Below are 14,897 nucleotides of genomic sequence, written 5' to 3'. Positions count from 1 at the left end.
GAGGATGTTTTCTCCATAGGAGTTTGTGCGGTAGTCGATTTCCATCCATCCTACAGACGTGGCCGAACCATCCTAATTAACGTTTTTGAATTTCCTCCGCGATCGGTGCCTGTTGGTTGCACCTTTCTGTGATTGTCTCGTTTCGGAGGCGGTCGCGGAGTGAGACACGAAGAATCTGTCTCAAGCATCGCATTTGGAAGGCCTCGAGCTTGTTGAGGACCGGCTTGAGCAATGTCCATGTTTCCAATCCGTAAAGAAGAATTGGAAGGATCAGCGTCCTATATAGGCGTATTTTGGTTTTGATGGTAATATTTGCCCGCTTCCATATGCACCACTTGAGTGAGGCAAATGCTGCTGTTGCCTGGCCGATCCGGCTGTGAACTTCGGCTGCCGATGCTGCTTTCTTCTCTGTGACCAATGATCCCAAGTACTTGAACTGTGGTACCTGCTCGATTCGAGTTCCATCAAGGTAAATTCTGGCTTCCGATCCGTCTGTTGTAAGTACTTTGGTCTTATCCACGTTGATTCTCAATCCGTATGACTGTGCAATGCGGGAAATGTCATACAAAGTGTCTGTTGCTTCAGTATCCGTGTCGGCGAAAACCGCGCTGTCATCTGCGAACATCAGATTGGTTAAGAAGTTTGTGTCGTCGTATCGAACTCCGTGTCACCCATCGAATGCTTTTCGCATAATCGCGTCGATCACGATGTTGAAAAGAAGCGGCGAGGCGACGTCTCCTTGCCGGACTCCAGTTCGGATCGGGAACTCCTCAGACATGTCATTCCGGATACGGACACTGCTGGTTGAGCCGTCGTACAATGCTTGAAGAAGATGAATGATTTTCAGCGGCACATGTTCGATCTCTAGGGCTCTCCACAAACTGGTCCAATCGATGCAATCGAAGGCAGATTTGAAATTGATGAAGACGATGCATTTACAGGCTACTTTTAGCTCCGTCTGTGTTTTAATAAATTATTGTATTATTAATTCTTGTAAAGAACAGTTAATAAATTTATCCTCTAAATGATTCATTAGCCTTATTCCTTTTTTCCCTTCCCCATAGTTGCATCTTAGCCATTTTAAGTTGTTGTTCTTTAGCCAACTCTGCTGTTTTGCTTCTAACCAGGAGATAGTTGGAGTAAAAGCAAAGTTATCTGAAGTTTCAGAAAAACTGTACAAAGGTGAAATGGACCGAACGAAGGAAGCTACACAATCAGATACTGGAGCTGAAGGTAAATTGAAAGTGCTGTTTCATCTAAGAGGAAATTGGATCAGTTGCAAATGTGAAATGCAACATGCCTTTAGACTTTGTTATATGTCTTTTGCATATACAGTACACAGTATTCAGAGCTGGTAAATTTGTGTATACACCCATTTATTTAAAAAAAAAAAAAAAAATCTATTAAAACCATGTAGCACTCAATAAAAAATCATGCTCAGATTATGTGCAAAATGGTTTTTATTTGAAATGCTCTAAATGAAAGAATCGTGTAGTTATGTTACATAAATAAATAAATAAATTTTATTTATATTGCACTTTATATTTTAGCAATCCCAAAGTGCTACAGAGTAAAAATAGAATAATAAAATAAAAAAGAACAGAAGAGTCTAAAATACTTTAACAAAATGACTTTCTAAAAAGATGAGTTTTTAGGTTTCGCTTAAAGGCCTCAGTCGACTGTGGGGCTCTCAGGTAATCAGGGAGGGCATTCCACAGCCTCGGCGCCACCGATGAAAACGCCCTGTCACCCATGCTGCTGAGCTTAGTTCTGGGGACTTGAAGAGTGTTAGTGAGTACAGAGCGGAGGGAACGTAAGGAGTTATGGGGGGGTAGGAGTTCCTGTAGATAAAGAGGGGCATGTCCATAAATGCACTGATGGGTAAGAAGGGAGACCTTGTACTCTATTCTGAATGAAACAGGGAGCCAGTGAAGGGTTTTCAGGATTGGGGTGATGTGATCATACTTTCGCACCCTCATCAGGATCCTGGCAGCGCTGTTCTGAATATACTGGAGTCTCTGGATACTCTTGGCAGGAATCCCAATGAGGAGTGCATTACAGTAATCCAGCCTGGAAGAGACAAAGGCATGGACGAGCTTCTCTGCATCTGCCAGGGTGAGTAATGGGCGGAGTTTGGCGATGTTCTTGAGATGGTAAAAAGATGACTTACAGAGATATTTGATGTGGGTGTCAAAAGTAAGTTGGGAGTCCATTCTAACACCCAAATTAGTAACAGATGTGGAAAGAGGAATGTTTTGGCCAGAGAAAGTAATACTGGTGATGGTAGAAGAGCGAAGATGATGTGATGTACCAACTAAGATGGCTTCTGTTTTGGATCTGTTCAACTGAAGAAAATTGAGCCTCATCCATGCCTCTATCTCCTCCAGGCAGGTAGACAATGTAGATGTTGGCAGAGGAGCAGTAGAGGAGGTGGGAGTAGTCCTGAGGTAAAGCTGAGTGTCATCGGCATAGCAATGGAACGATAAACCATGTCTGCCAATGACAGTTCCAAGGGGGAGCATGTAGATAGTAAAAAGGATAGGGCCCAGCACAGAGCCCTGTGGAACACCACAGGCGACGTTGTGGGTGTGGGACTTTGCGCTGCCAAGGGCGACATGCTCAGTTCTGCCAGTCAGGTATGATGTAAACCAATTTAGAGTAATTCCTGAGAGTCCAATAGTGTATTGCAGGCGGTGAAGAAGGATGTTATGGTCTATTGTGTCAAAAGCAGCTGTCAGGTCAAGGAGGATAAGTAGTGAAGGTGAACCAGTATCTGCCGTCATCAGAAGATCATTGGTGACCCTGACCAGGGCTGTTTCGGTGCTATGGCCAGGGCGAAAACCAGACTGAAACTTTTCAAACAGATTGTTCAGTTTGAGATGATCGTGAAGTTGTGCTGCAACTATTTTTTCCAGAACTTTGGAGAGAAATGGAAGATTGGAGATGGGCCTATAATTGGAGAGAACTTCAGGATCCAAGGTGGATTTTTTTAGTAGAGGTCTGATGACAGCAGTTTTTAGTGCAGAAGGAATATGGCCAACCAGGAGGGACTGATTTATTATCCTGGTGATAAGTGGAGAGATGGCAGAAATGTTGGCCCTCAGCAAGGGTGAGGGGAAAGGGTCCAGGGAACTAGTAGACGGTTTCATTTTCCTGATGACATCCTCCACCTCTTCCCGTGTGGCAACAGAGAAAGAGCAAAGAGGATGGACGGTCTCAGACAATAAGTCAACAGTTGGGAAGGGCAAGATATCCTTGGTAGAGAGGTGTAAACGGATATTATCAACTTTTTGTTTAAAAAAGTTGATATACATGTTGCATCTGTCATCAGTGGTCTCGGAATGGGCAGGTGAAGGAGGTTTGACAAGATGATTTATGGTTGAAAAAAGTTTTTTAGGGTTGCTGGAGCCATTTCTGATGGTGGAATAAAACTTGGACCGTGCAACCTTCAGAGCTTCTGCATACGCTCTCATGTGTTCTCTGTAAGCCTGTTTATGGACAGTCAGCCCAGAGGCCTTGAGCGGCGCCCAGCCGCCTTCATTTTTCGCAGCTCGCAGGTATACCAAGGTGCTGAGCACGAGAATGAGACGGACCTAGATGTTAAAGGGGCGTGGAAGTCCAGGAGACTGCTCAGGGACTGGTTGTAAAAATCCACAAGGTCAGCAACAGAGAGGGAGCTGATAAAGTCAGAGGAGAGAAATGTAAGGTCCAAGGCCAAGGCATCCACATTGATATTCTTCAGATTTCTGAAGTAGATCTGTCGTTTTGGTTTGATACGGGAGGAGAAAAAGGGCAGCTCCAATGACACAACTTTGTGGTCTGAAATACCAAGATCAAATACCTGTAGATTCCTGATTGGGGCACAGTTTGAAATGACCAAGTCAAGAGTGTGACCCCTAGAATGTGTGGGAACATCAACATGTTGTTGTAGGTTGAGAGAATCTAGCAGCTCAAGGAAATCAGCAGTGAGATAACCTGTGGGATTGTCAACATGAATATTTATATCTCCTAAGATTATGATGTTGGCAGAAGTAGCACAGAGTGTTGTGAGAAGATCAGTAATTTCCGGAATAAAGGCAGAATTGGGTTTTGGAGGTCGATAGATAAGGAGAACAGTCAGGGGAAACGGGGGCTTACATTTAAATGCAAGGCACACACAGGAAGATATTGCAGGTATCGAGATAGGGGACAACCCCAGGTCCTGACGGTGGATAACAGCTATTCCACCACCACGCCCAGTGCTGCGAGCTGCCTCCAAGTAACTGTAGCCAAGTGGTCAGGCTTCATTTAAGGCAGAGTAAACCTCTGACTGGTGCCAGGTTTCTGTCAGACACATGAAGTCAAGTCCTTTTTCCCTGATGTGTTCTTCAATCAGTATGGATTTATTGCTGATAGATTGAGAGTTAAATAGTTCAAATTTAACCAATGACTGTGAAGTAAATCTCTGTACAGGACGCAGAACATTAAAATCCACTCCACGCAGCTTAGAATTCATTCCACAAAATAAATCCAGCCGGGGATGTGAAGACCTCGCGATATTTCTGTCAGTGGCTCGGGTGTATCCCATGCTAGAGTCCAGAGATCTCACGATACTTCCAGTGTTGATAGTAATTGGAGCGACTGTGCTCTGATGACGCGTCAAACGTGCGACAGATGACCAGAAAGAATGAATGTTGGTAGTAGAACACTTTGGGTGGTTATAGAAGACAAACTTTCGGCTGGATCCTCTGTGAATGTAACGAGGACGGCGAAGAAGTCCCAGTTCTTTGATGATGGAGATGTTCATTTCAGGAGTGGTTGCAGGATTAAGTCGGCGGAGTTGTGAGTTAGAATATCTGAACGCCATTCAGACTGAAGAGGTAGGGAGGAATGCTGTCCAGACAGCGCCCGAAAATCTAAAGCAGTATATCCGGGCAACAGGTGAGTAGACAACAAAAAGCTTACCTTAACATAACTTAATAAAATCCATAAAGTCCACAGCAAACGGTAGAACAGTATATCCAGGCAGCAAGTGAGTAGGCAACAAAACCTTGATAAAATCCGTAAAATCCACGGCAAATGATTAAAACAGTACAAGAAAGCTTTCAGGAAAAAAAATACGAAACTTACTAATGAACACTAAAAGAAAAATAGTAAATTAATAAAGTTAATAAAATATAAATAATAGCAAAAACATTAAACATAAAAACATTAAACAAAGAGTCAGAGGGAGAAGCGGCGAACAATCAACGCCAGCGTCCTCTCACCTCCGCCAACATGAAATAAATACATGCCAGAAATGCTCAAAGGTATGGAGAATGTTTTAATGCGAAGAGAACTTCTTGTTTTGGAGTGGATGGTTTTTGGAGGATATAATAAAATATGTTTAGGACAGAGAATTGTCAGGTTTGAATGTGTGATTTGATTGAACTTGTAATATTCAAACCTGCCTTATCCAATGCTAGGGTTGTGGTAGTAAAAATTTATCATGTGCAAGTCAGAAACTGCCTCTGGATATGGTGCCAGTGCATTGTAACATACCCTTGCATTGACTCACACAGATGGAATTTTAGAGTTAAATTAATCTTAATTCAGACGCAGAAACATAAATTATAATTTAGTGAAGAAGCTGAGGTTCACACACTTTTTGTTGTTTGCTGTTGGGCAGCATGGTTTAATGTGTTTAGTGCCTTAAGACCAACTTATACCTGCCATGTACATAAATCTGCATTTACATGCAGACACAATTGAAACACTGGCCGTGGACCAAAGACTGTACTTATGCTGAAAGACAAACCTACATGTGCTCACTGGTCTGCGACTGCACTAGCAAAGGACAACCTCCTTTTGTGTCTGCTGATATGTTTGGAGCTTTCAGAATAATCGTTTCATTGTAAATTTTGATCAGATTGGAGAGAACTCTTTTTAAAATGCATTATTAACTGAGGTTGCTGGTTAAGGGTAAATTTCATAGAAGTTGATAAATCTTTTATTAGTCTAGTCTATTTGTGGTGTGTGTGTTGTGGCCACCAGAGGGCACACTAGCTCCCCAAACTCAACACAGACGGACACCAGACACAAATCCAGCACAACACTTGTTTTTATTTTTACAGTGGGAAACGCTTTTCTTTTGTTTCCTACCAATGCACAGAATAAAGCACTCTGCACTTTTTTTCTTTGCCTTTTCTTCCGTCTCTCCTTCCACCTCCAGTCCTACTCCTCCTCCTTCGGCAAAGTTTTGTCCATCTTCCTCCTGACTTTGGCTCCTTTTATAGAGCCCCTCGAAGTGCTCCGGGTGTCCCATGATTTCCTTCTGGCAGTTCTGGGTGTACCTGGAAGTGCTGCAATAAAGGGTTCTGTAGTTCTTCATGTGCTCCCTGGTGGTGACCACGGACCCCTATAGGGTTGATTTCTGAAGCTCCAAGCCCATGGTGCTTTACCTCCTCCTGTACAGTAGAAGGCACCACCCTGGAATGGTAATGCAGTGTATGAGCACTCTCCCCCAGTCCTTCCATCACAAGAAGTCCCAGCCGGGTAAGAGTCCCATCTGTTCACTACACTGTAGTGCATTATATTGATAGTGCCTTAGAAAGTTTCGCCACGGCAAGGAACCATCCTAAGGTGTCGCCTCTTCTCATACAAAGCCTAGATACATTAGAATAAATGGCTTGCTAAAAACTGTAAGGTTAGTTTGTTTTGGAGAAGTTGCTCTCAATCTCTAGAGTGATCCCAAAGCCCACAACCAAATTCTGGTTCATTTAGGTAGATGTAAACATGACAGTCACATTCTAGTGTGTACCAAAACTACAAGAGGGTTGTGTAAGGTATGAAAATGATTTGACATTACACTGATCTAACTACAGTAAGTGAAAGAAATGTTAAACTTAGCTTAAATAATCAATTAAATGTAAAATGTACAAATAGGCAGACCTACATAAAAAACTTAGCATAACTGCAATAAAACTGCATGGATAGGTACCATTCCATCGTAGCATGTCTCGTTTGTGATTCATGCTCGGAGCCCCTCTCTTGTGATTGGACAGCAGCTAATAAAGGTTGTAGTGTTGGTTTTGTGCTTTTATAAATACTGTCAATTGATCAGAGCAATCAAACCACTTCTAGAGGTGGTGAGAAATGAACAGCAATGTCCTGTGTGGCCAACAATCAAACTCCCTTAATCTTGTACCATAAGAGTGATATGCACAGAGTTAGTACTTTCAGTATTATAGCTCTTTGGCCATGATGTGGAGTCTGAATGTACATTAACTTGGGAATAGTGTAGCAAATGTTAAAATGAACATTATTCATATTTCATTTAAAAATCTTAAGCCACAGGTCCCTTTTTAAACATTTACTTTCTTTGGTGCATGGAACCAGCAGAATTTTTCACTTTCCTCCACACCCCACATTCTCACTTTCTCACTCCACTTACCCAAGTAATCCATTGTACCAGGAGGGGATAGAAGCAGTCCATTAATAGATATTCAAATTAACAATTATTTGTGTATACAGTATATTTTATTACTGCTATCAAACCTGTGTATAATAATATCTGCTTCATTGTCCGCAGATAATTACAGGTCTAAAAAGAATAGACTAGTTATTCAAGATGAACAGCAGTTTTTTTGTTTTATAATAGCAGGTTACAGTTGAGTAAATCTGCAACATCCTACAGTGAAATAAAAAGTACATTCCTGTTTCTTTGTCTGGTCTAAACGAAACTGAAGCACATCATATTACGCCCTTCAACAGACCTTGTGATGTGTGATAAAATGTCTACTTTCTGTAGCAAGTGAATTTGCTCATCTACATGTGTTCTTCTAATTATCAGGTAATCGCATTCTACTTACAGAGCTGTGTTAAGGCAAATAAACCACACAATTATTGCAATTGTGGTGATGTTCAAACATAGCAGGGGTCGACCTTCCATGATAATTCTTGAGACAAATTGTTTCTGCCCAATGGGAGAAGTGTATTTCAAAGTTTAAATAATTCGCTACTGGCGAATGAAGTAGAAATGATAATCACCAAACCTGTTTTCAGTCGAATGTCCGATCATTTTTAGTTGCAGTCTGGAGCCCTGATGGGACCATAGGCTGGGCCACTCAGAGGTTGCTTCTGGGCTGCATTTTGAATAAGCCTGCTTTAATTATTCAGTATTGCTCTGTAGAACGTGTTCTTGCTGCTTTTAAAGTTAGTTATTTATACCGTTTATCAAGTTAATGTCTAGAATGGGGCTTTTGTGTTTACATTTATAGGAGGAGAGGAAAAAAACAATTATGTCAAATTTTAACCATTTCTATTAAACCTTAAATGTGGGAATGTGTCTTATTTAAGCAGCACAGCTCTACAGTTGCATTGTTTTGTGGGAACATTTGTATACCAAGTTAAATTTAGGGCCACATTTAAAGAGTAATTTTTTAATTTACTGTAACAAAATTGCATTACTTATTAAATAAATATTCTACACCTATTTACTAGTGGCAATAGGAAATTGGATTAATTGAGGGACAACAATGATGCAGAATTCAGAATAAACTTCATGATACAGAACTACAGAAGAAATGACAGCATTAGCACTGAATAAATCCATCCATCCATCCATTGTCTCCCACTTATCCGAGGTCGGGTCGCGGGGGCAGCAGCTTGAGCAGAGATGCCCAGACTTCCCTCTCCCCGGCCACTTCTTCTAGCTCTTCCGGGAGAATCCCAAGGCGTTCCCAGGCCAGTCGAGAGACATAGTCCCTCCAGCGTGTCCTGGGTCTTCCCCGGGGCCTCCTCCCGGTTGGACGTGCCCGGAACACCTCACCAGGGAGGCGTCCAGGAGGCATCCTGATCAGATGCCCGAGCCACCTCATCTGACTCTTCTCGATGCGGAGGAGCAGCGGCTCTACTCTGAGCCCCTCCCGGATGACTGAGCTTCTCACCCTATCTTTAAGGGAAAGCCCAGACACCCTGCGGAGGAAACTCATTTCAGCCGCTTGTATTCGCGATCTCGTTCTTTCGGTCACTACCCATAGCTCATGACCATAGGTGAGGGTAGGAACATAGATTGACTGGTAAATTGAGAGCTTCGCCTTGCGGCTCAGCTCCTTTTTCACCACGACAGACCGATGCAACGCCCGCATTACTGCGGATGCCGCACCGATCCGCCTGTCGATCTCACGCTCCATTCTTCCCTCACTCGTGAACAAGCCCCCGAGATACTTGAACTCCTCCACTTGGGGCAGGATCTCGCTACCAACCCTGAGAGGGCACTCCACCCTTTTCCGGCTGAGGACCATGGTCTCGGATTTGGAGGTGCTGATTCTCATCCCAGCCGCTTCACACTCGGCTGCGAACCGATCCAGAGAGAGCTGAAGATCACGGCCTGATGAAGCAAACAGGACAACATCATCTGCAAAAAGCAGTGACCCAATCCTGAGCCCACCAAACCGGACCCCCTCAACACCCTGGCTGCGCCTAGAAATTCTGTCCATAAAAGTTATGAACAGAATCGGTGACAAAGGGCAGCCCTGGCGGAGTCCAACTCTCACTGGAAACGGGTTCGACTTACTACCGGCAATGCGGACCAAGCTCTGGCACCGATCGTACAGGGACTGAACAGCCCTTATCAGGGGGGCCGGTACCCCATACTCTCGGAGTACCCCCCACAGGATTCCCTGAGGGACACGGTCGAATGCCTTTTCTAAGTCCACAAAACACATGTAGACTGGTTGGGCAAACTCCCATGCACCCTCCAGGACCCTACTAAGGGTATAGAGCTGGTCCACTGTTCCGCGACCAGGACGAAAACCACACTGTTCCTCCTGAATCCGAGGCTTGACTATCCGACGGACCCTCCTCTCCAGGACCCCTGAATAGACTTTTCCAGGGAGGCTGAGGAGTGTGATCCCTCTGTAGTTGGAACACACCCTCCGATCCCCCTTCTTAAAGAGGGGGACCACCACCCCGGTCTGCCAATCCAGAGGCACTGTCCCTGATGTCCATGCGGTGTTGCAGAGGCGTGTCAGCCAAGACAGTCCTACAACATCCAGAGCCTTGAGGAACTCCGGGCGTATCTCATCCAGCCCCGGGGCCCTGCCACCAAGGAGTTTTTTGACCACCTCGGTGACCTCAGTCCCAGAGATGGGGGGGCCCACCTCTGAGTCCCCAGGCTCTGCTTCCTCATTGGAAGGCATGTTAATGGGATTGAGGAGGTCTTCGAAGTATTCCCCCCACCGACCCACAACGTCCCGAGTCGAGGTCAGCAGCGCACCATCCCCACCATATACAGTGTTGACACTGCACTGCTTCCCCTTCCTGAGACGCCGGATGGTGGATCAGAATCTCCTCAAAGCCATCCGAAAGTCATTCTCCATGGCCTCCCCAAACTCCTCCCACGCCCGAGTTTTTGCCTCAGCAACCACCAAAGCCGCATTCCGCTTGGCCTGCTGGTACCTATCAGCTGCCTCCGGGGTCCCACAGGACAAAAGGGTCCTGTAGGACTCCTTCTTCAGCTTGACGGCTTCCTTCACCGCCGGTGTCCACCAGCGGGTTCGGGGATTGCCGCCATGACAGGCACCGACCACCTTACGGCCACAGCTCCGGTCAGCTGCCTTAACAATAGAGGCACGGAACATGGCCCATTCGGACTCAATGTCCCCCTCCTCCCTCGGGATGTGGTCAAAGTTCTGCCGGAGGTGGGAGTTGAAGCTACTTCTGACAGGGGGCTCTGCCAGACGTTCCCAGCAGACCCTCACAACACGTTTGGGTCTACCACGCCTGACCGGCATCCTCCCCCACCATCGAAGCCAACTCACCACCAGGTGGTGATCAGTTGACAGCTCCGCCCCTCTCTTCACCCGAGTGTCCAAGACATGTGGCCGCAAGTCCAACGACACGACCACAAAGTCGATCATCGAACTGAGGCCTAGGGTGTCCTGGTGCCAAGTGCACATATGAACACCCCTATGCTTGAACATGGTGTTCGTTATGGACAATCCGTGACGAGCACAGAAGTCCAATAATAAAACACCGCTCGGGTTCAGATCAGGGGGGCCATTGCTCCCAATCACGCCCTTCCAGGTCTCACTGTCATTGCCCACGTGAGCATTGAAGTCTCCCAGCAGAACGAGGGAGTCCCCAGAAGGTATGCCCTCTAGCACCCCCTCCAGGGACTCCAAAAAGGGTGGGTACTCTGAACTGCTGTTCGGTGCATACGCACAAACAACAGTTAGGACCCGTCCCCCCACCCGAAGGCGAAGGGAGGCTACCCTCTCGTCCACCGGGGTAAACCCCAATGTACAGGCTCCAAGTTGGGGGGCAATAAGTATACCCACACCTGCTCGGCGCCTCTCATCGGGGGCAACTCCAGAGTGGTACAGAGTCCAGCCCCTCTCAAGGAGATTGGTTTCAGAGTCCAAGCTGTGCGTCGAGGTGAGCCCGACTATATCTAGCCGGAACCTCTCAACTTCGCGCACTAGCTCAGTCTCCTTCCCCTTCAGAGAGGTGACATTCCACGTCCCAAGAGCCAGTTTCTGTAGCCGAGGATCGGACCGCCAAGGTCCCCGCCTTCAGCCACCACCCAACTCACACTGCACCCGACCTCCTTGGCCCCTCCCATAGGTGGTGAGCCCATGGGAAGACTCAATAAATGAATTTTTTTTTTTTTGTTTTAAATACTGAAACAATAATAATGAAGTGGCTATTTTTTTTTTTTTTTTTTGGTATGTTTTTCCATGTGTTTTACTTTAAAATTTTACTTGCTCTTTCCCCTAATATAAAAATAAAGAGCTGTGTGTTAACCTCTCCTCTCATGCACTTTATACTTTCATAATTGCAAACAAATAAATTGACCCCCACCACCACCAATGTACATTATTACTGTATACCAGTAGTAGTAGTAATAATACATTTTATTTAGAAAATGCTTTTTCCATGCTTAGTCAGCAAAGGCCACTTTAATATTGTGTTTTTCTATAAAATGGACACTCACAAATGGTGTGGTACCCGCCAGTTCCCTCCCAGGTTGTTTGAGATATTTATACTACTTGATGCTTTTACTTTGAGGTTTGGGGCTGTGCACACGTACAGTATGTAGGTGACCACATTCTATTGTCTGTTTTTTAAACTCTTTTTTTTTTATATTTATGGTTTTGGATATCAAATTTTCCACCTGATTTGTCTTGTTAGGTTGTGAAAGTACTGTAATTGATTGCTAATTAATATGCTGCAATTCTTTTTCTTAGCTTTGTGCCTATCTTTTTTTTTTTTTTTTTTTTTTTTTTTCTTCTTTTGAAATCTATTGCCTTGTTTCTTGCTGATAAACACACTGACTTCATTCACTCTTCTCGTGAGTCTCCATCTCCATTTGGTAAACAGTAAATCAAGGGCCAAGTAATTGGTTGTGCTCTGCAGGATCAAGCTTGCCATGTAACATGCTTGTTGAACAATGTTTAGAACGTTTAACACCGGGCTTTGGCCTACTCTCACTCGCGCTCTTCTGATCTGATCATTTTTTTCTTTCCGCATAAACAGACACAATTTCTCACTTTTTGTTTGTTTTTTTTTTCCAATTGTTATGAAACTCTGCAGTGCAATATCCACCCATGACACAACTACCCATGTGGACACTAGGTGGAGCTCTGACTCAGAATTTGGCTATGTGTATGATGTCACGTCTACACTCTTGCCCGAGACCAGAAATTTCTCAGACTTGTCACTTTCTTGGAGACGGCCTGTTGCAGGGCTCCCAAGACTCGACATAGAAAGGAATTAAGTATTTTTTGCATTGCATTGTCATCTTCTGTGGCCATTTTTGATCAAAGTATTTGTTATACTGAAATTTACATTTCTTTAAAATGTAATTTGTGTAACATGATGATGTATGAACGTTTGGGCCAACAAAGTGTATGTATATATGTGTTTGACAGATGTCAGATATGTGTGTACATATATGTGCATGCATAGGTCTGATTGAAATCTCATATTTGGGTGGTTCTCTACCAGGTAAAATACAATTTGTTTTTGTATAGCCCAAAATCACACAAGAAGTGCCGCAATGGGCTTTAACAGGCCCTGCCTCTTGACAGCGCCCCAGTCTTGACTCTCTAAGAAGACGAGGAAAAACTCCCAAAAAAACTCTTGTAGGGAAAAAAATGGAAGAAACCTTGGGAAAGGCAGTCCAAAGAGAGACCCCTTTCCAGATAGATTGGCTGTGCAATGGGTGTCAAAAAGGGGGACAATACAATACACAGAACAGAACAAATCCTCAATACAGTATAAAAATGTACAAGTATGGAGCAGAATTTAACAGTAGATGATATCCCATAATATGATTTGGATTTGGTAATACTTATAGTTGGCCGGCAGACATCCGCTATGCCCTCTCAGTTGCGAGAAGCAGATCATAGACATGCTATAGAGTGCCTGTCAAATAAGAGTACACTACACATGTGTTGGACTTGACAGAAAGGGAACCAGCCACCATGGCACAAAGTCTCAGATGCTGACATCAGAAGTTTGATTCCCGCAAGGGGAAGAAAAAGTGTGTACACCTGATGACCCCCCAATTGGGGTATATTAATAATATATAAGTATACAGTAAGTGTGTGTGTGTGTATATAAATAAAATACACACACCTTGAGCTCTTGAAATAATTACTCTTGGCTTGGCATACTATTTTTTCTTTTTAAAATTTTGAGTTTTTTAATTCATGATACAAAACACTATTTTGGGGTTAAGATTGATAATTAGTTATATTTCTGTGGTATGAGATAGAAATAAAGTCAAGCAAATCTCTATTCATGCAGGCTTATCAAAAAACATTGGCAGTGCTTAGTAGATGCACAACGGATGTACTGTTTGCCTTGCATGTTGAACTGTTGAGTTTGCCTTTCTCAGTTAAATGTACTTTTAGTTTTGGTTGCTGTTTTTTCTTTTCTTAAGTTAAGCCTTAACTAACACAACCTTTATTCTTAATGCTGAAAAAAGGAAGAGTCTTCTCATCCCTCCTACTTGACTGCTTGTATCCTTAATGTAAGAACGGACCACCAGCAGATGGGCCTTTTGAACACTTGACAGTGAGCTGGGAGTACTCTATGGTTGCAGCTGATAATGAACTAAATAGGAGTTTGCATTTTCTTCATTTTTCTGATTCAGTAATTACAGAGCAGCATTACAAAATAAAGTCTTCCTGTTGTCACATGTGCTTGTAATGACGGTGCAGTCTTTTTTTTAAAAAAAAAATGGACGGACCCTGATGAAATTAAAATATATCGTTAAGCATTTTTTTAAAGAATGATTTAAATGCAAAACTTCAGACCATCAATGTAATTACCTTTTATATGAGATTAGGTTAATGAGGTGAAAATATTATGAAATATTTCATTTGTGAAAGATTAAAACTGAACTCCTGATCTTTCATTCTACAGGCTGATGATTGTGAACATTTCACCAAAGAGTGACAGCTTTGGTGAATCTCTCAACTCACTGAGATTTGCTAGCAAGCTCAGTACAACTATTTTATTGGTTTTAGGTAATGTGGGTAGGTTCACTTATGGTGAAGCTGGAGTGTTTTTATATAATTTAATGATGGTGACCTGGTTAGGGTAGTTTCCTCACACCCTCAAGAGACCATTTTAAACATTCCAACTTCAGTTTTAATGAACTGGAAGTGTAGTAGTTAAGTGCTGGCTATTTCTTTGCCCTCAGTGCTGCTCTAGGACAGGCACTGGCTCCTTGTTGCCCTATGGTTGAGTTAGGAGAAATGGGTGAAGTTTTATGCTTTTCTTTAAAGTTAACCTCTGCATTTCAAACGTGGTTGTCAAATTGTGTACTCAAAAGCTGCTCTTTATCTATTATAGTTTGTGGCTTTTAATTAAGTCTTCTGTAGGTCTACTTTGGCCAGGAATGTTTCTAGATCTGGGGAGGCAGA

At 43.6% G+C, this 14,897-nt stretch overlaps 2 protein-coding genes across 7 annotated transcripts in view; both read left to right on the top strand.

Annotated features, from left to right (window-relative positions):
• The window catches only part of LOC114663811 (carboxy-terminal kinesin 2-like), a 247,931-nt gene that overhangs the window by 104,506 nt on the left and 128,528 nt on the right, over positions 1-14,897 (top strand). The gene's annotated exons all lie outside the window — the stretch shown is intronic.
• LOC114643269 (chromosome-associated kinesin KIF4-like) overlaps positions 1-14,897 on the top strand; it is a 36,398-nt gene that overhangs the window by 14,432 nt on the left and 7,069 nt on the right. For 2 of the 6 annotated variants that reach the window (XM_051919720.1, XM_051919722.1), the window contains exon 8: positions 1,128-1,233. In XM_051919720.1, coding sequence (XP_051775680.1) covers positions 1,128-1,233 — 106 coding nt within the window. Of the gene's footprint in view, positions 1-1,127; positions 1,410-14,897 lie in introns of those variants that run through there. The other 4 variants (XM_051919719.1, XM_051919718.1, XM_051919724.1 and 1 more) reach the window with 3 other exon arrangements.

Source organism: Erpetoichthys calabaricus, chromosome 16, assembly GCF_900747795.2.
Source record: "Erpetoichthys calabaricus chromosome 16, fErpCal1.3, whole genome shotgun sequence".
In the NCBI taxonomy this organism is placed as follows: Eukaryota; Metazoa; Chordata; class Cladistia; order Polypteriformes; family Polypteridae; genus Erpetoichthys; species Erpetoichthys calabaricus.
Note: the sequence above shows the minus strand (reverse complement) of the source record. Positions and strands in the feature narration are given on the sequence as shown.